The sequence below is a fragment of the Fringilla coelebs genome (genome assembly GCF_963513975.1).
Source record: "Fringilla coelebs genome assembly, chromosome: 20".
NCBI classification, from domain to species: Eukaryota; Metazoa; Chordata; class Aves; order Passeriformes; family Fringillidae; genus Fringilla; species Fringilla coelebs.
In genome coordinates this window covers 2,264,021-2,286,924 of record NC_140046.1, presented here as the reverse complement: position 1 = coordinate 2,286,924, position 22,904 = coordinate 2,264,021, and the positions used below count along the sequence as shown (strand labels likewise).

At 46.4% G+C, this 22,904-nt stretch overlaps 1 protein-coding gene across 6 annotated transcripts in view; it reads right to left on the bottom strand.

The window, feature by feature from the left end:
* The window catches only part of BCAS3 (BCAS3 microtubule associated cell migration factor), a 293,342-nt gene that overhangs the window by 13,367 nt on the left and 257,071 nt on the right, over positions 1-22,904 (bottom strand). For 2 of the 6 annotated variants that reach the window (XM_084218873.1, XM_084218874.1), the window contains 2 exons: positions 7,254-7,421; positions 1,892-1,957 (listed from right to left, as the gene is read on the bottom strand). In XM_084218873.1, the coding sequence (XP_084074999.1) occupies positions 1,892-1,957; positions 7,254-7,421 (234 nt within the window). Of the gene's footprint in view, positions 1-1,891; positions 1,958-7,206; positions 7,422-22,904 lie in introns of all 6 variants that reach the window. The other 4 variants (XM_084218875.1, XM_084218876.1, XM_084218878.1 and 1 more) reach the window with 3 other exon arrangements.

Below are 22,904 nucleotides of genomic sequence, written 5' to 3'. Positions count from 1 at the left end.
TTGCACAAATGGGTTTCCATTGCACAGCCTGCTCTCCCATCTCCCCTGGAGAGAGCAATGCATAGTTTATGAGAGCTCTGTGATGGCCTGTGCTGCACATCCCAAAAATCAGCAAATACTCAACAGCTCTCTGGGGCTGCTGGGCCTGGGAGGAGGGACAGGAACTGTCTTGTCTTTATTCTGCCACCACCTCAGCAGCTGCAAGAGGTTTTGGCTCACAAAACAGCTGTAAAAATACCAGTCCTGGTTCAAATGCTGGGACCCGAGGGCTCTTATACTTACTGAGAGAGATATGCTTGCCATAAGTCATATCCTACACAAAAACACCATAGAAAGACTCCTAAAAGGGATGACAAGGCAATTACAGGAATTACAGACAGAAAAATCCCGTTGTCTCCTGCCCCCTTCCCAGTGTGGGACCGCTCGGTGTGGGGCAGGCTTCAGGCCTCAGACTTTTAAAGGGAAGATTTAATAAACACTGAGAAATATTTCTAAATATTTAGAAAACCCAAAATAACAGATTTCCAAGCCAAGCTGTGCAAACAGAAAATGAATTTAGAAAACTTGTTAAAAACCCAACAGCTTTTGCGTGCACCAAAACATATCTGGGTAGCAGGGATCACCTCGTGGGCAGGATGCTGCAAGCAGAGCTGGGAGGATGCTCAGCCCTGCTGAAATACCTACCATGGCTCTCCTCTTGCTGCCCCTGGAATCACCAGCAGAAGCCTCAGAGATGCAAAAAAGCTTCATGCTTTAGGAGGGCCTCAGCAGACAATTAAATGTGAGCAAAGCCAAGCTAGACAGGACAGAGCTTTGAATTTTCCTGTCAAGTTCTGGAGTGCTGCAGTTAATTTGCTTAATCGTTAGGAGGAGAAACCACAACCCCAAGCAAACCAAAAAACCCAACACAGCAGCAAATCTCCAAGGAAAAAAGGGAATTGTGTCTCTGTTCACTGCTTTTGAGACAAAGCACTGGAAGAAAAATGTCCAGTTCCAATAATGTCATAACCTGATTACAGCCTGACCAGAAGAGCTAAAACACTTGCAGGACAATGAGTAAGAAATTAAGTTTTAAATTGAGTGCTGGCCCTATGTGGTGTCACTTCTTTATATTCCAGTGGAAAGGACAGTGCTGAGCTCATTTCATATCGAGCAGAGGGAGATGCCTGGATGCAGACACCATTTAGTCATCTCCTATATGTTCCTCCCCATTTCTTTCTCTGGGAGGAATGACAAATCCAGGAATGTGACTGCACTTTGTTTTATTATGATATTGATTTTTCCTGCAGAGGGGAAAGTGCATTTATCCCCCAGGTCTGTGTGCTGGCAGGGAAGGGTTAACAAAATGTTTATCACAAAGCTGGCTTCAGAGTTGAAAGTAATGTGATCAGTAATGAATTTTGTGTTACATTAGGTTGTATAAATGGACAGACAAGCGCAGACAACAAGTGGCCAGGAGTCGGGGCTAATCTAATGATGTAAAAATAGAGACAGCACCAATTATACTTGGGGCCAGCTCAGAGCTCCTGCAGGGACTGCAAATGAATAGGTACAAATCAAATTACTGACTAATAGACGCACTACAAGAGAGGGCAGTCAATGCTAAATACATTAGGGCCTTGTGACCTCTCTGCTCTGAACAGCAGAATCCTAAATTTGACTTAAAAAAAAAAAAAAAATCAAAGAAACTCTTGTTCATTTAAGGAGAGCAAGAGAACAATGTTATTTGTGAAATGACTTGAGACACTTTGATATTTTTTGGTTTGTCCCCCTGTGGTCGTGTTAGGTACGTGGCCCTTGGAAAGCTGAGAGAGGGTTTGCTTTTAGAACAAGGGAAAATATTCTTTGTGCAAAAGTTCAGACCTGATAACAACACAGTTATGTTACATACCAAAACATTTCAAAGCCATGTGCCTCTTTGTGGTGATGTTTTTTACTGCTACTTCACCGGCTGTGTCTGTATCAAAAATAAAATATTTCTTAAATAAAAAGGCCTTGATTTAAGAAGAAGAAAAAGAAAAGGAATCTCCCCACACCACAGTTGATAATAAGCAAATGCAGTTGATCAAGATTGTTATCAAATGGCAGAAAGTCAGAGGTGTCTTGTGGCATCAGTGCTCCCTTTAGAAATTTTCTACAAACAGCAATGAACCTGAATTCACATGAGAAATATTCATGGTATCAGCACTCACACCCCTCCCCCTTAAATAATGTATGACCTGGAAGAAATTCCAGTAAAACCTCCCAGGGCTGGTGGCAAGATTGGATTGGGAGAGATGGGAAATGACTGGGAAATTAAAAATGCCCTTGTTGGCCTGCTCAGGGCTGTGGGATGGGGCTGCTCAGGGACACCCTTGGACAGAGAGAGCACAGAACCCACACTGAAATCCTGAAACCCCAAAATGTGTGCAAGGCCAGTGCTCCTCTCACCCAGCACTTCCAGAATGGTGGCTCCTAAAGAGCCTGAATTTCCCTTTCTTTTCAACCAGACCCATCCAAATCAACCCTTTGTAGGAAGAACTGCACTGAGCTCCCAGACTGATTGGAGGGGGTAATTTAATCTCTGACCCTGGGATGAATATTCTGAAAGTTCAAAGGCTGCTTTTAGCATCGATGTCATTCGATCCACCAGTGGGTTTGCTGCCCAAGCTGGTTTTGCACTGAACCTATGCAGAAATCTCCTGGCAGAAATGTTCTTCAGGGGGAAAATCATTTGCTCTGTGTATCTATAGCCCGTGTCTGAGTTAGGATAAAACACAGCTGAGGAGTGAGAAGGGGAAAATTGTCTTAGAGAAATTAAAGAGGAAGGAAGGAAGAAAGGAAAGAAGGGAGGGAGGGAGGGAAGGAGAGAGGGAGGGGAAGGTACCACTGGAAGCTCTAACTCTATAAAGGGCTGATCCTATTCCTGAAACTGAATGTACAGGTACATCAATGTCCAGGTGGCTGATGATCTTTGAATAAAGCTTGTGAGCACAAATATTTTCTCCTGTGGAAAAAAACCCAGGAAGGATGCTCCTTGAACAGGAGCCACCTTGCTCTCCTGCCTTTGCTTCCCACCTCAGCCAGGCACTCCAGGAAATGTCTGACTTCTCTTTTCCAGCCCCCAGATCTCACAGGAAGGTTCCAAAGCCATCCCTCTGCAAAGCTCAAAGGTGTCCAGACCCAAGTTAGGCTCAGCCTTTGGGCTTTGGCTGGGGACCAAAGTGCCCAGAGCCCCAATCCTGGGTTTCCTACAGGCCATTCCCTAGCACATCTAATTAGCTCCACTTACTTACATCCCATTCATCAGGTTAAAGAGTTTGCTCCAACATATGAGCTTCCTTCAGTGCATTATGAGTCTGTTGATGAAATTTGGAAGGAGTCCAGGCAGTTTCCTCTGAGGACCAGAGGTGCTCCTCACTGTGCCACTGGCCTCCCGTGGGTGAGAGCTGACTTGGAGACTGGCAGCAGTTTTGGAAGAAAGATGCATCTCAAAAAACCATCCTGCTGCTCCCCTACTATAGGCTGATTTCAAATATTAAGCCTAGAAGTGATCAAAATACACTGGAAAGCTTAAAAAAATACTTGCTGAAGGAATAGGTGAAGCAGAGGATTTATTAATTACAGTATTTTTGGAGGGAAAGATTTCCAGTCTGAGCTGATAATTTCTTCCTGTCCAGTTTGAGTGGAACCCTGTCAGAGACATTTGTCTTCTGGAAGCAGAGTTTCATAAATCACAGTCCTAGGGTGGCTTTTTTTTTTGGGGGGGGGGGATGCAATATGAAGCTCCAGCACACACTTAAGAACTGCACAGCAAATGTAAATATTGTAGCTGCTTGAAAACAAAGCTTTGCAAGCAAAAGAGGGCACTGACCACTAACATTTGTGTCTAGACTTGCATAATTTTTTCTTTTCAGTGAGAGTTTGACAGAAACTGGAACAGCAAAAACATCTTTTTTGCATCTTTGCCAATTTATGCCTTCCTTGGAATTAAATGTGTATCTGGGCTGACAGCTTATGTACAGCAGACTCCACTTCAGATAGACATGGGTCATCTGAATAATTGGATAACAAGGGGAAAAGCTGGTTTCCCAATCAAGCCAACTAGCTGGACAACTGGAGTTATCATTTAGGTCACAAGGAAAGGAGATTTTTGGGGGTTGTTTCCAGCCTTGGTTCCTCTCCCACCCTCTGTCTGACAGCCTTGGCACGGAGTCAGAGGTGGAACAGCCCCATCTAATCCCCCCTTGCTGCAAATGCCAGATTATTCCTGATGTTTTCAGCATCCTCCAGCTGGATGTTTGTGCTGGGACAACTTTTGAGTATTTCTGCAGTAGCCAGAGCCAGGTTAGTGCTGCCACCCCTGCTTTGCAATGCAAAGGTACAAACCTGAGATTCTGGGAATGTCAGCTCCCCAGAGTGGGCTGTGCACCATGAGCACACACTTCCTGCACGCCCCTGCAGCCTATCAGCCCTGATTTCTATATAAACCTACTGTCAGCTATGCCCTAACAGTTAAGGCATTAAAAGAATCTATTTATCTCCTGCCATTAAGTGCATGTCAGGACCAGTCCAGCACTTGACAAAGTCTCACTGTCCACCCTACTGCCCGGATTTTGGCCACACATTGGACCCCAGCACTGCACATGCACAAATCTTCACATTCCCAGCTAGAAATGTTCATTAATTTGTGCTGAAGTTTGAGTAAGATTTTGCAAGTTTTGTTAAATCTCTGCAAAATCTGTTTAAGGACTGAAGAGAATCCGTGGAGCACAATCAGGAGTTAAAGCATGCAAAACGTAAAGGCAAGAATAAATTAAGTTATTTTAGGATTATTAAAAGGATTATAAATTCCACAATTTTGAGTCCAATGCAAAAATATAAACACTGGTTTTGAAAGAAGCAGCAAGACAGAAATCAACTACCAACAAACAAACCTCCAGTGTCCTTTTCTGCTGAACTCTTTGCTGCCATTTCACTGTGGTGAGTGGGCAGCAGAGAACCCAAGGAGGAAAACTGAGTTTTCCCCAAGACAATTCAGTTCAGCCAAGCTTGGTTATGATATAAGTGGTTTGGGGGAAGTGAAAACTCTCCTACTTGTTATGAGCCAACAAAGACACCTTTTTTTTTGAAGTGAGGGTAATGCAGCTCCACACTTATCTCTGCCCATTTATTAAGCAGCAGACAGATGAGAGCCCTTCCCTGTGCTGCCCAGGCTGAGGAATGGTGCTGGCAGCCAGCTCCAGCCCTCTCCCTCAGTGAGTGCAGCTCTCCAGGTACATCTGAGCAGGAGAGAACAACTCCTGTCTGTCTGCTAAAGAGGAACAGCTCAAGAGCTGTTAGGGGATGGAAGTGGAAAGGGCACAGGAGTTCACCCTCTTATCACCAGGTTTTCTCTGCTGCTCTGAGTCACCACATGCCCAAATCCTGAGAATAAAGTGTGTTAGTGGTGGAGAGGATCCCAGGACAGGCAGGGCAGCACAGAGTGTTAATGACAGGGAGAGGAGGGTGCTGGGATGGGGTGAGCTGGGTCAGTGCTCATGTTACTCATTATTGCTGTGTAAAATCGCTGCTCTGAGATGGCATCTATCTTACACTCATTAGGGAGATTTATGGGGCTGGAGCAAGGGCTGGGAGAAATCTCTCTGGATGAATATTAACTCAGTGATGGCATCTCTATAAACAGCCCCTTTCTGTCTTTACACCTGCAGGACTGAGAGCCTCATCCTATGCCAAAGAAGCTGGCACTGGCTGCCATCAGCTGGATTTGGTGAAAATGGAAGGAAAATACAGAGCCCTGTCTCTGACAAAGTTCTTGGTTTACAATATAATGCACTGTCAAGTCTCCAGGCCAGTCAGTCACCCTAACCTGGCACATCTGGAAGGCTTCAGCTTTCAGAGGAGGTATTCCCCTCACCTTTCCCCTTCCCTACACAGCCTGAGGGGTGCTGACCCATTATCAGCAGTGGATACCCTCCCAAAGTTCACACTGATCACAGCCTGGGTCACTGAGTGATGAAATATATGCCTTTCTCTATTTTCATAGCGTGCTTTTTCCACCTTCCCAGCCCTTTACAGACATGAGCTGATTGAAGTGCACACCAGCAATGTGATGTGTCTCTACCCTCAGTGCACTGGTGGAGCTCTGCAGTCATGGACTCCTGAAGTGTCCTGGCCAAGGCAAAAAGCTGGTGAGGATTTGCACCACCCTGAGTGCTCAACCAAGCCTTTCTGTTCATTCCAAATCTAACCCATCCTTTGATTTTGTGTCTCTCAAGATGGAAAGCAGAGGAAGGACAGCTGGCAAGGTGACCAGCTGGGCTATGAAGGGGTTTCAGCACTACTCAGCCTGGTTACTGCTGCCTGGACCTACACACAAGGGCTAAAATCCTGCTCCTTGCATCCTCCTCCTCTGGGCTGTGGGAAGCTGCTGCAGTTTGGTACCTGCTCCACAGTGAGCAAAGTCAGGATGAGCCCTGATGGGAGAGACTTCCTGAGGAGCAGGGAGAGCTCAGAGCAGCACAAGACCCTCAGTGATACACGAGGGCAAGAGCAAAAGGAAGAGACAGCTCCTGCTCTTCCTGAAAGACCCATAGGTGGGCATTCCCAAACCTTCCTGCTGGTTTCTCCTCTTTTGCCTTCCCAGGCAAGCTGCCAGGAGAGTGACAAGTGAGTTGGCAGCTGATGTGAGGGGCCAGCATCACTCTGAGGCGTTTTTACTGGAGGTGTTTTTTGGAACAAGTCGAAATGAATGGAGACAATAAACCCACAGTAACTGCACTTTAATTTCTGAGCATCTCCTACCACGGGGCCCCTCCTGACAGCTTAATCTCTGATGTGCCATTCCATTTACTTAAACAGATGATACAATTTATCAATATAATGGACACTGATGAAGATGGATTAATTTGGATTACAGAACCAGCGCTTCACAGTGGCTCTATTCAGGACACAAAACGAGGATATGTGTGATGATGGCATTGTTTGGAGCAGGGCAGCAATCTGCACTGGAGGGGATGCAGGAGAGCCCTTGTCCCAGCTATATGATAAGGAAGCTTCACATGCCAATATCTCAGACTGTGTTTATGTGATCTACCACTAACTTCCTTTTATAAATGACTTCTGAGATCCTCCCAAATAGAGAGAGGGAGAGGGAGAGAGAAAGAGAGGAGCAGACAGAGAAAAAAGCAAAACTTAAAAAAAAAAATAAAATTAAATCAAAATCACCATTGGGTGAGATGTACGTGATCTCTGATCACACCTCTTCTTTGTACCTGTTCCTGATCCCACCATGTCCCGGCTGGGGGACTCGCACATGGCGTCGGCCAGGCGCTCGCGCAGCCCCTCCTCGCCGTGCTCCACGGAGGACATGTGGCGCAGACCGAAGCTCTCGGGCCAGCTCCCACACACCTCCAGCAGCGTCACGCTCCGGTCGAAGGCACCTGCAACACACAGAGGGGACAGCGTGGGACGCCGGGGAAACCACGGCTGGCCTCGGAAACCTCGGAACCGCGACAAAAATACAGCCCGAGGATGAGCGGGAACTGCTCCTCGCGCGCACCGCGGGGATGGGTCGGCTTCAGGATGGATGTTCCATCTTTTACACCCCTGGGGGTTGTATCAGCCAGCCCAGCCCTCCCAAAGGCTGTCAGGCAGCTCTGCTGTGCCATTGATCAGTGCACACTGCTTTCTTGTCACTGCACTGGGGTCAGCTGTTGCCATGCTCACCCCCTGAGCACCCCCGAGCTTTGCCATGCAAGGGACACCTGTGCAGCTCCTCTGTACCTGTCCTGTCTGATGGGCACAATACAGGGGGAAAGGGAACCATGGGGAGAGCAGAGGGCATCTAAACTACAGCAACATAACCATACATCACTAAAGCTTTCATTAATATTCACACAAGAGTTATCTTTTAATTGTGAGAGCCAATCATCTCATTATCCATCTGTAACAGACACCCTGGCACCAACCTCCTCCCGTGGGTGCTGCATTTTGGGTGCCTGAAAAGCTGATTTTAAGGCTGGTGTTACAGCACAGCACAGTGGAACCCTAAGTATGAGCCAACTTTGACCAAGCAGCTGTAATCAAAAAGGTGAAATTAAAATATAGACTGGTGAGAGTCAGGGAAGCAGCACAATAACACAAATGTGAACGGCATGCATGTATTTTTATGTCAGACAACTAGGAATTATTTTTGAAGTAGATTAATCTTCCACTGAGATGCTGCTAAGATGCTCCTTCCCCCTCCTCATCTTGGACAATCAAAGAGTCATTTTGTCTTTGCTAATGGGCAGATATTTTACCTGACTTCCCTTTCTCGCTCTGAAACAGAGAAGAGGCAGAGCTGCCTTGTGTCTGACGAAGGAACAAATGGATCCCTTCCCTCAGTCTGGGATATCTGTGGGTTTTCTCTGGGAAGTTTTAGCTCAAACGTGCTCTAACAGAGTTTTTTTCACCAGCAGCCCCTACTGAAGACTCTGGCTCTTGTGAGGGAGTGCACGTACCTACAAAAGATCCTTCAAATAATTCCTTGACTTGCAGTTATTACCTCATTCACGGCAGGGTATGATGTTCTGCCGAATGCAAAGATTAGATTCTGAATCCAGGATCACTTCAAAGTACAAATTAAAATTATTCTCCTTTATTATACAGCGAGTCTTCTGCGAAGGCTAACTTAAATCATTCCCACTTGGAACAAGATTACAGTTATGCTTTGTTCCTTCAAGCACATACCATTTACTCCACTATTAGGTAACTGAATATGCAGCGTTTATTGTGCCTGGTTTCTGCCAGCCTACCGAGGGGAAAAAATGCAAATGCCAATGTTTCTCAGAGTTAAAAGTACATGAAACACGTCCTTGTTATCAGCCCTTTGCTTTTCCCCTTTGATCAGCCGTCAGAAACTATCTACACTTGTAGTCTGTGACTGTACAGCCTCACAGCACACCCCCTGCCACTGACAGGTGGTAATAGAAAGGGTGAGAGACCAAGCCCCGCGGCAGGCGGCCCTTCCTCTGATAACGCCCCGAGCACGGGCTGATAAGGATGGTAAACACTCGGCCAGCCAGTGAATCCATCCATCAGCAAAGAGGGGCTGATAATTCTGAGCTCTAATGGCACGGGCTGCACAGCCTGGGCTGGCATTCAGGGATTTATATGGGCTGCACTGGTGACTCCTGGCTCCTGAATTTCATCGGCGTTGATTTATCTCCTGGCCTGGCTGCGGAGTGGATTCCTGGCACTAGAGAACCATCAGCACTGAGAGGGACCTCGAGAAAATGGGGAGTGGATTCCTGACACCAGAAAACCATCAACACTGAGAGAGACCTCGAGAAAATGGGGGAGTGGACTCCTGACACCAGAAAACCAAACCCATCAACACTGAGAGGGACCTCGAGAAAATGGGGAGTGCATTCCTGGCACTAGAGAACCATCAGCACTGAGAGGGACCTCGAGAAAATGGGGAGTGGATTCCTGACACCAGAAAACCAAACCCATCAACACTGAGAGGGACCTCTAGAAAATGGGGAGTGCATTCCTGACACCAGAAAACCATCAGCACTGAGAGGGACCCCGACACAATGGGACTGTGGCTCTCTGTGATGCACACACTTGAACTCTGGATGAGTCCCAGTTTCAACCCAGAGGAGGAATGACCAAATATTTCAACTTTTAATGGCTCTCTGGATTTATAAGGTTGCTCCAGTCGACTAATTTGTTTTAAAGCAAGGGTTCTTGAAGCTTGTTTGAGAAAATGCAGGGAGGAGGTGAGGTAATTTAGATGATGTTTAAATCTCTGCAGCATTTTCATGATATCAGCCCTCCTAAAGGCAGGAGGAAAAGCAAAATTTGGGGCTTTTTAAAAGCTTTTTTTTCCCAAGTCATCCTTCTACAGTTTCATGCAGCCCTGAGACCCCCTCTCCAAGACCCCACGGATTTCAGTTGCTTTTGACAGAGCTGTTCATGTACCCTGAGAGTGATCAGGACTTTTAAACCTGCTTCCCAAACCTCAGGGAAGCAGCAGGGACACGATGAGCTCCCACAGGTTTGCAGGGCTGTGCCAGAGATGAGAAATCTCCTCTTTCCTGGTGTCAGCCCTTATTCCAAAAGTGAGAAATGGGAGCATTTCTGCTCCTATAAGCAGACATATGAATAATAAGGCAAATGGCTTTTGAAGCTCTGCCAAGATGCCTGCTTGTGTGTACAGGGAGAAACTTCATGGAGTGCTGGGCTCTGGCTCCTGAGATCCTTGAGTGAGAGCAAAGGAGACAAGTGCAGTGTTACCTCTGCAATCAGGGCCAGGAGCTGCCAAAACTTCTTAGCAGCAACGTGTGAGGCTGCAAGTGTTAATGCAAATGCAGGTTAGAGGGATTAACTGCACTGAAAGTTTGCTTGTTAAAAAAATGTAGGGCTGGGGAAGCTGTAGTTTTATCTTTCCTCCCTTTTCACTCCTTCTCCCTGGTAGCAGTGCACATCTGGCAAGACCATTGATATCCAGACATCCGGCTGGGATTCAGCAGCCACCACTGCAGCCTGTGGGTGATCCCTCTGCCTGCATCAGGCAGAGCAGGTCCTTGCTCCATCATCTGCTCTGTGCTGCAGTGGAACCCACCAATTCCCCCTCATTTCAATGCAGACATTGATAAATGGGCTCCAGGTAAAGCAGAGTGTGGCTGAGGTTATTCAGAATGCAGGGGTAGAAAAGGGGACCTTGCTTGAGCAGGCAGGTCCCTTCCTCCTGTAAATCCCTGGCTCTGTCCCTCCCTGATGTAAAACAAAACTGTTTCAAGAAAAACAAGATTTATTGTCACAGACCTTCCTGTTCCTCTTGCCAGCGCATCAGCAGACAGCACATCAGAATAAAATGATTAAATAATTTTTTCAAGGCAGAATTAAGTTCTGGCTATTTTTACACCTTGCAGAGTGACTCTGGAGATTGTGCCATGGCACTGGGCTGGCTGCTGCCAGGAGCCTTTGGGTGCTTTGCCCTGCCTACATCATTCCCTGCATGCATCATTCCCAGTGGCACAGGGGCTAATGGCATTAAACTTCCACTGATAGCAGCTCAGCCTATCTCTGCTATTTATTGTATTGTAATCTCTCCTTCTGCCTGCCTCACTCTCCCCTTTTCAATCCCAGTATCTCACTTGATAAAGTATCAAATTCCCCATCACTGGCCAGTGAGGAGCTTACAAACAAACCTGGCTGGAGAGTCCTGCTCTCAGAATGGCCACAGCCAGGACAGAACCACGGAACCCACGGGGCTGAGAAAGCTGCTGCTGATCCCAGGGATCACTGAGGGCTGAGGGAGGCAGGCTGACAGCCTGCTGAAACTCCTGACAGCCACCAATGTCAGCCCCTGACTGGAAACCCAGAGCTCCCTCTGTGCCCCAGCCTGGAGCTTTGGTGGGGAGCAGGCTCCACCTCCAAGGAGTAATTCATTTAGGAACAACTCCAGGTGAGCAAAGCAGGCATTATGTGAGTCTGGCAATTACTTGTGAAATCCTGGTGAAATCTCATTAAATCACTGAAAAGAAATCTTATTGACTTTAAACTGTGTCAATATCTCATCCTATTGCACGGTGCTTTCAAGCCTGCCAAACACTCACTTCTCCTTTGTTTACTGAAGATGAAACTGGGTGGGAATGAAGATCATCAGCCTGCTGTGTATGATACCCAGGCATCATCCCAGAACCCCAAATCTACCCAAACAGAGCAAGCAGGACCCTTGTCTTGACCATAGAAGCCAACAGTGCTTTGTTCTGCAATTCCAGCCCAAATGCTCGGAGCTAATTCTGCTTCATATACAGTATTTTCCTAATAAAACTTTAATTTTTGCCTGAAATCAATCTCCCACTTCTTTCTTTCCCCAGACATTTGCCTCTCAAGGAGCACCACCCTTTTCTCTTACTGCTGCTGATGGAGCAGAATCAGGTTCCCATCTTTCTGCTCAACATTTCTTGCATTTTATTAATGGCAAAGGCTTCTGCCATTACTCACACCAAATTACCTTGCTTAGACACGCAGGATTTGTCTCTAGCACTGCAATTGTTTCAAGGCTTTTAATATAAAAGCAAAATAAATTTTACTGAAGAAAGGAAAAGAAAACCCACCCTAAACCTTGGAAATGTCCTTTCATTTCACAGCCCCACCAACCAAAAGCAAGAAAACCAGAGAAACTTCTTTTCTCTAGTAGTAAAAAGTGTTTTTACAAAATGTTTTAATGCTTCTAGTGTGTTATTTTTCTAAGTCAAAATAGCTAAGCTAAATCTTTCACCATAGCTCTTTAATTCAAAAGCCAGGGGAAATTTTTTTCATTAAACCTCTGGATGGCTTTGTTTAAAATATGAAATCAAGTAGCTCCATTTCCTGTCTTCTAAGGAACAGTAAATCAAAAAGAGAACGTTCTCCAAAAATATAGTTATGGTTCTATTAAAGAGCTTGACAGTTTTGAGCCTCACCTTGCATATTGCAACATACATGTGAGCAAAAACACCAGAGCCAGGAGGACGGGAAGGACCTGCCAATTGTAATTGATAAAAGATGCATCTGATCAATGGCATGCACTGACCCTGCGTGGTGTCAGACCTGAGGAGCAACCAAGAGGGACACAAGGCTTGTCCATCCCCTCTCCTGCTTCTCCTGGCCTTTCCAGGGGAGGAGTGGAGCCTGGAGGGGCTCCTGGTGCCCACAGCATCGCCTCGGCCGGGAGCGGGAACCCCCGGGCGTGCGAGGAACCAGCACATGGAAACTGCTGGCCCAAAGCAGCGAGTCAGACTGCACACACCTCCTCTGAACATGGAAGGCTGAACTTTCCTACGGCTCTGCCAAATCCCTTTCGTGCCATAACTTTGTGATTCCGGCGGGAACGCCACAAAGCTCTGAGCGCTTGAAGGGGAATTTGGGCAAATTCATTAATTGAGTGTGGAGAAGCAACATCCCCTGACCTGCCCTGGCTCTGATGGCTCTGTGCTCATGGCATGTGCTGCTGCTCCTCCTGTGCACGGCTCACACGCTGCCACCCTCTCTCCCACAGCACACCAAGGGACAGAACGCTGTACACCGAGGTGTGAGTGTTAATTATTGCCTTTGGAAACCGTGGCAGGAGCCACAGCCTTTGGAGTGACTCTGCTCCCTGTCATCCTCCCTCCCACAGAGTTTCTTTTTTTCCAGAACTGCTCACAGTTCTGCTATAAACAGGACATTACTCACCAGCTCTGTATCCTGTGAGTGCATTTAATTAATGGAGCCTTCAGCCGGGGTACCCGCTCCCACAGGCAACCAACACTTCCAAATGCCTTTGAACTCTTGGCTAAGTCCAGCTGAGAAGTTGCTTGTCCTCAGCACCACAAACAAAAATTGCTGTTTATCCCTCTGTCGGGATTTCTAGATGAGTTTGGGGCAGAGCTGCAGCTGCCAGGAGGAGCCCCGTGCCCAGCAGCTCCAGGGACGGATGCTCAGGGAGGAGTTTGCCCAACCACTGCCCACGTGGCCACAAACTCAGCACAATGGCCCAGGCAGTGTTGGCAATGTCCAGGACTGTGGGACAGGTCCTTAGGGACCATCCCACCCTCCTCCTCCTCCCTGCATCCCAGCAAACTCCCAGTACCCCTGTGCTCCTGCACAAGGGGCTCACCAGGGGCTCAGGAGATTTGGGATGCTCAGGAGCACAGCCAGCCATCACAGCCGTCCTTGAAGGCTTTCAAATGTGAGCAAGGCTGCAATTTTCAGAGCTGGAGCAGCGAGATATTTTTATAAATACATAAATCTTTCCAAGGAAAAACAAATATAGAGAAAAGAATGTAAACATTATTGTAAAATGCATAATAAAATGTCTGTTGTTTGTTAATTTTGCTCCTTATTATCCAGCCTATCTGTACCACCGATGTTGAAACATTTGCCTTTTAAAATTTTTTTTTATACTCCCTTATTCATTTAAAAATAGTTTCCTGCATGTTATATGAATAAGCAAAACCTAAGGTTCTAAATCCAGGGGAACTTTGAAGTATGAAACCCGCGGTCTATGGGAACTATGTTTTCATTAATCAAAGTAGATGTTTCTAAAGCCATCAGATTTATCATGACTGGATTTCATATGTGAAACCCAATATACACACAGACATACACTGCTTGTCCTTTTGGATTAGTCCTGACCTTTTACTCTCCTTTCTGAAGGATCTGCCTTTCCTCAGAGCGGGGCTGCCCCGCTTTGCCAGAGCAGCCTTGACAAAGTGCGTTTCCAGCTCTGCGCTCTCTGTGTCTGACTACGAGTCTGGGCTAAGGTCAAAACATAAATGATTAAGTGTATTTATTAAACTCTGCCTTTGCCTTGAATGCTCCCAGGGCCTGTCAGATGCCATCCAACTGCAGATTCCTGCTGCCAGCACACCTGGCCACCAAACGAGGGGCCCTGGTGCCTGCACAGCCCCACCACCCCCAAAGCTGAACGGAGCCCCCCAAGCCCCCCCAGCACTGCCAAGAGCTCCCCCAGCCCTTGCTGAGCTCCTGGCTTCCCCAGGGCATGGAGGTTAGAGCAAGGACACAGGATGGGTTAAAACTGGAGGCAGGATGTGACAGCCATCCAAAGCAGGGCTTCAAACGAGAAAACGCAACAAAACGTGCACTCGGTGTCAACAGGGAGATCTGTGTGGTGGTACCAGAATTTGGCAGAATTTTGCAGTACCAGAAGCACAAGACTTTGCCATCTTGCCTTACAGAGCAACACAAGGGGCTGGGGCACAGGTGGGCACAGGGAAGGTGCAGCTCATCCCCAGCCTGAGGAGCACAGTGCACAGAACAACCAGCTGAGAGCACTTTCCCAATACTGGATGCTCTTTAGCTGCCTAAAAGCAAAAAGAGATGGAATCTACAGTATAACTGGATGCCATTATGATTTTGAAAACAAAATCACCCTTTGTAATAAAATTAATTTCCGAGAAAAAACTTTCCCCCTCCCCCTTGAACAGCAAGACTTGTGCATATTTTAATGCTCTACAGGATCAGAACGCCTGGAAAAAATCAGGAATGCTACAACCAGCCCCAAGCCCCCTTAGAGATTAACATTTCTTTATATTTAATCTTGGCATAAGGCAGAGTGTCCTGAAGAACCCAGGGCTCTGCACAAGCCTGTGTTACCAGGTATGAATCTGCACAGCAAAAAAAAAAATCACCTGATGTTCTTTCAACCTCCAGGTTTGGAAATTTCATTAAAAAAGGATTCACTAAAGATCTTCAGCACTTTTTAGTTTTTGCAAGGTTGGAAATGTTTTCTTGTGGTATTCACATACTTATAATTCTCAGTCCTGGTTAAAATTAGAAAATCCAGTAACTTTTTTTCCCCCCTAGTAAATTTTCCCACTCTCCGCAGATCTACGACTTAGCTAAACTCACAACAAGATGATTATTGAGATTTTCAACAATGCCTAGGAAATTTAAACACAGAATGAATTCCATTAAGTCTCAGTGGAGGCTTTTTTAGACCAGCCTTTATTTTGTTTGACTTCTCCTCTGAATCAAAGCAGTGATTTTAGGATGCTGAAGCCTTTTGTGCTGGCTTCGGCGGGGAAAACGCTGTGTGAGATGCAGGAGGGATCCATCTGGTATTTCAGTGACACCACATAATGATCCTTATTCCTTTGTATGCCAAGTCATTCCTGAACTCTTGGGAAGAGGTTTGCACTCATACCCTGTCTTAAGGAGGTAGGAATATGCCAATTCCACTGCAGGGGCTGCAATAACATATTACTTCCCTTAAGAAAACAGATTTATCTTGCTTATTATCAATCTCGTGGCATGTGCAAATGCACAGCCATATACACATGTACAAAGGACACATAATGGATTAGAAAAGGCTCATATTTACCCACAAGTAAGGAAAGATCTGACAACTCATTGGGGTTTTTGGGATAACTGAGATCTTATGTTACACTCTGAGACACAAGCGTGGATTTGTCATCTTGCTCGAGCCTCAGCGGTGACTGTGTGAGCCAAGGAATTTAATTCTGATTGTTTCATTTGAATTAAAAAAAAATCTTAGTGTTGAAAAAACACTGGAACTGTGCTATGTTCTGATATATCACTCCAATTGTAACAGGAGACTCCTCCTTGTGTAATAGCAACAGAGAGTGGGGAAAGGCCAAGTTCATGGTGGGGAGAGTTTATCTGCAGCTGAATGTTGGGGATACCCGTTTGCAACCTGCTGCAAAGGAGGGGTGAAGGCTTCTCCATCCCAATCCCAGCTGGATGGAGCTGCACAGCAGGGATGGGTGTGGCTCTGTGCCCAAACCCTGCCCCAGGATCCTCAGCATCCTCCCCACAGCACGCCCAGGCTGCCCCAGACACAGAGCTCTGCTGGCCTTTGGGTCATTTCTTTGTAATTAATTTGCAGCCTGAGAGATGTTCCCAAATGAGGGGAGATAATGGGCAGCTTCTTGTCAGCCAGGACAGGAGAGAGCTCAGAGCAGAGCATCTGTGGGGAAGCAGCTGAGCACCGAGGCTCCGGAAAGAAGAAATTTGGTTTATATCACTAACAACCCTTTAGGAGAGAAACTGGAATATTTTTTGCATTATAAGAGCAAATATTTCTCTGGTCTCATATCACCTTTCCCAGATGAAACATTTCACAACCCAGCTGACTTATAAACAGAAACCAAAATATTTTCCTAAGGTGGATCAGTGATCCCACTCGGGGCTTCCAAGCTGTAATTTATTTGTCTTACCTCACTGTGAGATAATGTGCACACTGCTTCCAAGCTACTGTCTAATCACTGCCTGGACATGGATAAGGAAATCTCACTTGCAAACCCCAGGCACTCTCTGGTGTTTGGGAATTGCTCACAGGGTGACTCTTCCTGCAGCACAAGGTACAGAATTCCAGAATGCTTTGGGTTGGAAGGGACCTTCCAGACCACCCTGTTCCATCCTGTCATTGTCAGGGACACCTTCCCCTATCCCAGGTTGCTCCAAGCCCTGTCCAGCCTTGCAGGGATCCAGGAGCAGCCACAGATTCTCTGGGCACTCTGTACCAGGGCCTCCCCACACTCACAGGAAAGAGTTTCTTCCCAGTGATGCCACTTCTGGAGCAAATCTGAATTACCACCCAATTTATTAGGGCAGGATGAGCAGAGCCTGCTGGAATCACAGCCTTCCCTCAAGTATTTTAACATATTTCAAACCTGGCCTGAGATGGATTCAGGTGTTAAACCAGAGTGATGGAAATGTTTGTGTTTGGGGCAGCTGAGCAGCTGCCACCAGGATACAGCACCATTAACGTCAGGAATTGGTTTGGAAACTCAGCAACTTCTTAACTGAGTGACCAAGACCAGGGAATGGAGGAGAGGTTACAAAATACACCTAAAGCACTGAGGCAAACTGAGTTTTCAGGGTTGATAGAGAGAATTTTGTTGTTTACACCAGGGAAGAGCTGGAACATTGAGGTTTAAGTAACCACAATGAAATCTGCCTGAGGACAGCCCAGGGCAATGCCACATCTTCATACAAGGTGTGAAAACACTGATGGGACCTCCAGAGCCCCTCCTGCCCTGGCCAGGCAGCACGTCCCAGGGACTCCTCCATCAGCTCTGAGCAGTTTGGAAATTGCTCACTCCAAGCCTCTGGATTCCCCCAAGAACAGCAGAAAAATGTGTTTCTTTAAGGACTACAGAGAAACATGAAATTTTATGTTTAGAAAGTAATAAAAACTGAACAAAACCTTAAACTTGTTTCCTTGTAATCCTTCCAAGGCAGGGAAGATAAATTTTTTTGGCCAGATTCTGAATTCATTAAAAGCCTGTGCCAAGTTGCACGAGCAAATTATCTGAGCTCCAGCAAGGACTGGACCTACAAAGCACTGAAACCTCTGGTCAGGAGCCAGCTTAAGCATATACTTACTTTTAAGCATGCAAACAGCCCCAGTGACTTCAATGGGAGCATATATGCTGAAAGTTAAGTGTGTGCTTAAGTGTGCTGCTGGAGCGTGGCCAGGGAGCTCACAGCACCGAGGTCTGATCTCCTCCCAAGCCCATGCAAGGCAGGGATTTCACTGCAGCCAGGCAGGACACAGCTGGGCAGGAGCCAGCAGCCCCTGAAGTTCTCCTCTGCATCCATGGAGGAGGTTTTGCCCTTGTCACTTGTGTTATCCATCAGGCATCTGGTGGCTGCGTAAGGCAGAGCGACGTGGCAAGGTGAGATGATGGAGTGAAAAAATGATCACAGCTGGCACATCCCAGCCTAAGGCTTTTGGTCATTGAACTCATCTCCCTCCCATCCTCAGCACACACTCAGCTCAGAGGGACTCAGCCTTCCCCAGCTCCATGCTGGCTGCAGCAGCTCCGAGAGCAGAGAGGAGTCAGGCAGCCAGGGCTCACAGCAAAGCTCTCAGGAGCAGGCAAGAACTCCTGGAAAAAAGTCACACAAGGTCTTTGACTGCCTTGAGTGACAACAGCATTTTTGCACTTGACAGTGGCACTGACCTCCTGCTACAGAAATCACTAAAGGTGACTAGAAGGGTGTGCCTGTAGGGCATCACCCTAATGGGGATGGATTAAAAGGGAAATTTTCCTTACTCTTCCTTACTTTTCTTCCCACAAAACCAGAAAAAAAAGATGCAAGAGGGTGCATCAACCCAAAATAATGTAAAATAAATCACAGTTAAGAGGAAAGTCTGATAATTCACCTTGCTGAATCACAAGGTGGAAAGACAAGAAGTAGATTTTTATAGTAATTTCTTTTTCTTCCTTCTCTAAACCCCATTTTGGAGCACTGATGGCAAGGATGTCTTTGCTCTGATTTATGATGCAGTAAAACCTCTAATGTCAATTGGGATGGGCCAGGAGTCACCTGGTACAGACAGAGGGAAGAAGGAGACATTTCAGTGCAAGTCCAAACCATGACACCCCAAATCCCTGCCTGACCCAACAGATCTCCCTGGATTTAGGAAGAACCATTCCAATTTTCATGGCACTGTGGCCCTGTCCTAGGATGGTCCAAGTGGATGTTTCTCACTTCCCACTTCCCCAGGAGCTCCTGATTCAGCTTCACAGCACCATCAGAACCCTTCAGAGCAACTGATTTAAGGATGGGAAATGTGGGATCATCCACACCTGGAGCTGGAGCTGCCCCAAAACACGGGGGAGAGGAGGCCCAGGTCTCTCCTCAGGGACCAAAGCACCAAAAACCAGCACTGTGACTGTGACTTTTTGGGTTGCAATACCTAAATCAGCTTCGACCCACGAGAACAGTCTGATGATTATAAAGATGCTGCTTGCAAAGGCAAGATGGATTCTGAGAGCTGCAGCCTACCATTCTTGTGGACAATAAATATTCCACTTAAATCATGGCTTGTACATATTTGAAAGGATAAACCTGCTACTAATAACCACGAATCAAAAGAGAAGATTCCAATTTTGATGCCAGAAAGCTAACAAAAATCTTCAGTGCGTTATAAACAAGTATCCATCATTATAAACGAGGTTCAGCATGTAAAAATCCAAAGATGGAGTTTATTGTCTTTAATGGCTGAGAAATGACAAGAGTGTTTGGTTGAAATGGAATTTAGCAAGAAGTAGTTCTGTACAAGAACCAAAATCAGTCTTTAAACGAGAAAATCACTGCTGACAGTTTTACAGTGGAATTAAGCTGTGGTGAACTCTCAGAAGTGGGGCTAATCACAAGATTCTGGGGAATTTAATGTGGAAAAGAAAGCTGATTATTAGGGAGACGGATATAATTCAGGTAGAAGCTGATCCCATACCTATTCCAGACTAAAATGATGAGTGAAACCACTGATGTTTTGCAGAGGGAATTCTGCAGCCTGCAGAACCTCCTCCTTTGGGGAGGATCTGAGAGCCCATTGGATCCAGTGCTGCTCCAGCTCCAACCATCCTCCCAGCAGCTCAGGGCTTCAGCAGCAAAAACTGACTTCAAACCAGAGGGAAGCAAATCCAAGGAGGCAAGGAAGGGAATGAAGATACGAGAGGGATGCAGCACTCGTGATGATGTGGCTGTGGAAATTCAAGGGGAAGTATTTCCTCCAGTGGGCAAGCTCAGAGGTGGAAGTTGTCCAAGGGGAATCTCTCAAAAGCCCTGGACAGCAGCAAAAAACACGACAAGCAACTTGCCAAATGTTTTAGTGCTGTGCTGAAAGATCAAGGTGAAAGGAGCCTCTGCGCTGGCAGCCTCGGAACAAAGACAGAATTTCCTGGAATGGAGTGTGGAGCTGTGCAAACCCATCATCCCAGCTGTGAGCTGAAGAAATAACAATAATAACTTTATAGAGAGAGAAGGGAAAGGGAAAGGGGAAGAAATGAAGTGAAATCTTTTGCCACATCTAGGTAACACCAGCGTCCCAATCTGCAGATTAATTTAAATCAAGGAATGAGAAAAAATGATGATGAAGGAAAGGAAATATTTCTAAGCACATTAAGGGACCAGACTGGGAATGTATCCTGGGAGAAGTCACTTCTGCTAAGCACAATTATTACCTTTGATACATTAAAAACTCAACAGAGGCACGAGGAGTTTCCTACATGGAGAATAGATTCCAAAAGTCTGGGAGGGCACGTTCAAAGCACTGGGGGAGCAGCGGGGCAGCTCTGGTGTCTATCAAGCCATGTTTATTGATGTTCTTGCTAGCTGAGGCAAGGTTTGGGAACATGGATCATAACACCATTTTTATACCCTATAAAATACACTGTGAAGTGATGAGAAATGGGAATTGCTGAGCTGCACCAGGCAGGTCCTTTAGAAAGGAGCGAGCTCTTTCGTGAGAGTTTTTACAGCGCAGAGAGCAATTCTCTTCTTGCTGTGAAAAAAAGTTGGGAAGCCTCCAAGGCATATGTTTCACAAATCTCCAAAAAGTGGAAAACAAGATTCCAAGAGGAAAAGTGTGAGAACAGAAGTTCAGGGCGAGCTTCCTGTGTGTCCCACACTGGGGACAGACGGGGCAGGGACCAGCCCAGGACATGTGCAGCCTTCCCAAGCTGTTTGCCTCATTACTGGTGTTAGGATGAGATTTGGGATTGCACTGGAAGCTGGGGATTCTCCCCATAATCACAGCAGACTTTATTTAATTACACTCAAAACAGAAGGCATAAAATGGAGATGTTTAAGCCCACCTGCATTTTCTGCTCAATTGAGCAGAGAACTGCCTTCCCATTCCAGGGGAGAATTAGCATCTTAGCACCTTGTTTCTCCAGGACATTTGACCTCTGCAGCTCACAAACCAAGACACTGGCTAATTTTCATCTAGCTGGACACTCTTAGGCAGCTACTGAGGAAGTGGGAGACCTTGGAGGTGTTTTGGTGAAATATTTAAACTGGAGAGTTGCCACTGAGCTGGAGGCACCTTGTCCCCAGAGCCCCTGACGCCCTGCCAGGTCTGGAGATGACAATGACCTTCATGGGCATAATTCCATCTTTTCCAAAGTGCCAAAAGTTAAACATGTCAGTTCATCAGGTGGCACAAGGGAGAGCATCACCTGAGAATGTTAATACCAATATGATCTTTTTTGGGGAGATGCAATAAGGATTTCCTTATTGGAAATGTTTCCAACACACTCTGAATACTGTGGAGTAAAATAACTTTCCAGCTTTATGTCAGAGTCTTGTTGATACTTCTCTGCCCAGCCCAGGGGAGTCACCTGTCCATCTTATGGCTCAATTTCCCCTTCTGTCTAATAGACAGGAGCTACCTGACTTCAATTTTCCAAAAATAGATATCTGGGAATGCTCTGAGGGCTCAGCAGTAAGTCAGTGCATATTGCTGCTCACAGAAGACCCCCTGTAGTTAACAATATGACTCTGGAACACCTTGAAAATCCAAACCAGATGAGGACTGTGCCCATCTACATCAAAAAGCTGCCTTTTTCCAGACTGTGCTGTTGTTAGGTCAGAGAGCTGCAAGGCCCTGGCTTCTGAGGGATGAGCATCAAAAGGTTTCAGCAGGTTCAGAGCCCCCATCCTAATTCTCACAGCAGCAGAGACAAACAGCCTTAAGCTGAACTGGAAATCTCACTGCTCACACAGAATGCAGTTCACCTCTGTGCTGAGAAGGCCAATATAACATTTAAGACTCATTTTCAGGGCTTAGCAAGACTTAAGTGGTGCACAGACCTAAGGGCAGCCTTTGGCACAGGAGGGGATTTTATTCCCAATAAACTGCCAAGAGCCCACAGTGCAAATTTCTGCAGGACCCTTGACAGGATGACAGCTACAGAAACATAATAATCCAAGAGACTTGTAACCACCAAGTCCACCTACCCTTCTCCTATAAATAATAGGTCCAAGACAAAGGAAGTGGGAATTAGATGCTTGTGGTGAATTGCAGAGAGCCAAAGACCTTAAATGATACCCAGTACTTACATCTACACTTAATTAGGAGTGAAACTGCAGACATGAGACCTCAACATGTGGTATTCACATGTGGGCTCAAAAACACTGTCAAAGGCACTTTTCTCAGGCTTGAAACATGGAGGGTATGATGCAGAGGGGAGGTCTGGAGATGCCTGCTGGACATCCCTGGCTGCCTGGGTAACACACTGTGCCCAGCAGCTCCTGCTCTGCCCCCACACAGCTCCAGAGAGGTCCTGAGGTGCCTGTTGGATGCACTGACTGAGCAGCTCAACCTAAACAAGCCAGGATCTGAAATTCAGATGTTAGTGTCAGAACTAATGGGAAACAGGAGGCAGCTACAGCACGACTGCAGTGGTCCAAACTCTGCTCTCAGTTATGACCTGGCCAGCCCAGTAAGAGCTCAGGGAATCTGCATTCTGTTGTGCTTTAATGACTTTATCTTGTAGACTTAAAAATAAACTTGTAACTTTTTTTTGACCCTCCATAAAACCCCAGCTTGATTTTCTCCAGGAATAGACACAGGTTTGTTTGTTATCCTGGTATTACTTCAGAGATGCCTGCAACCAAGTCAGGGG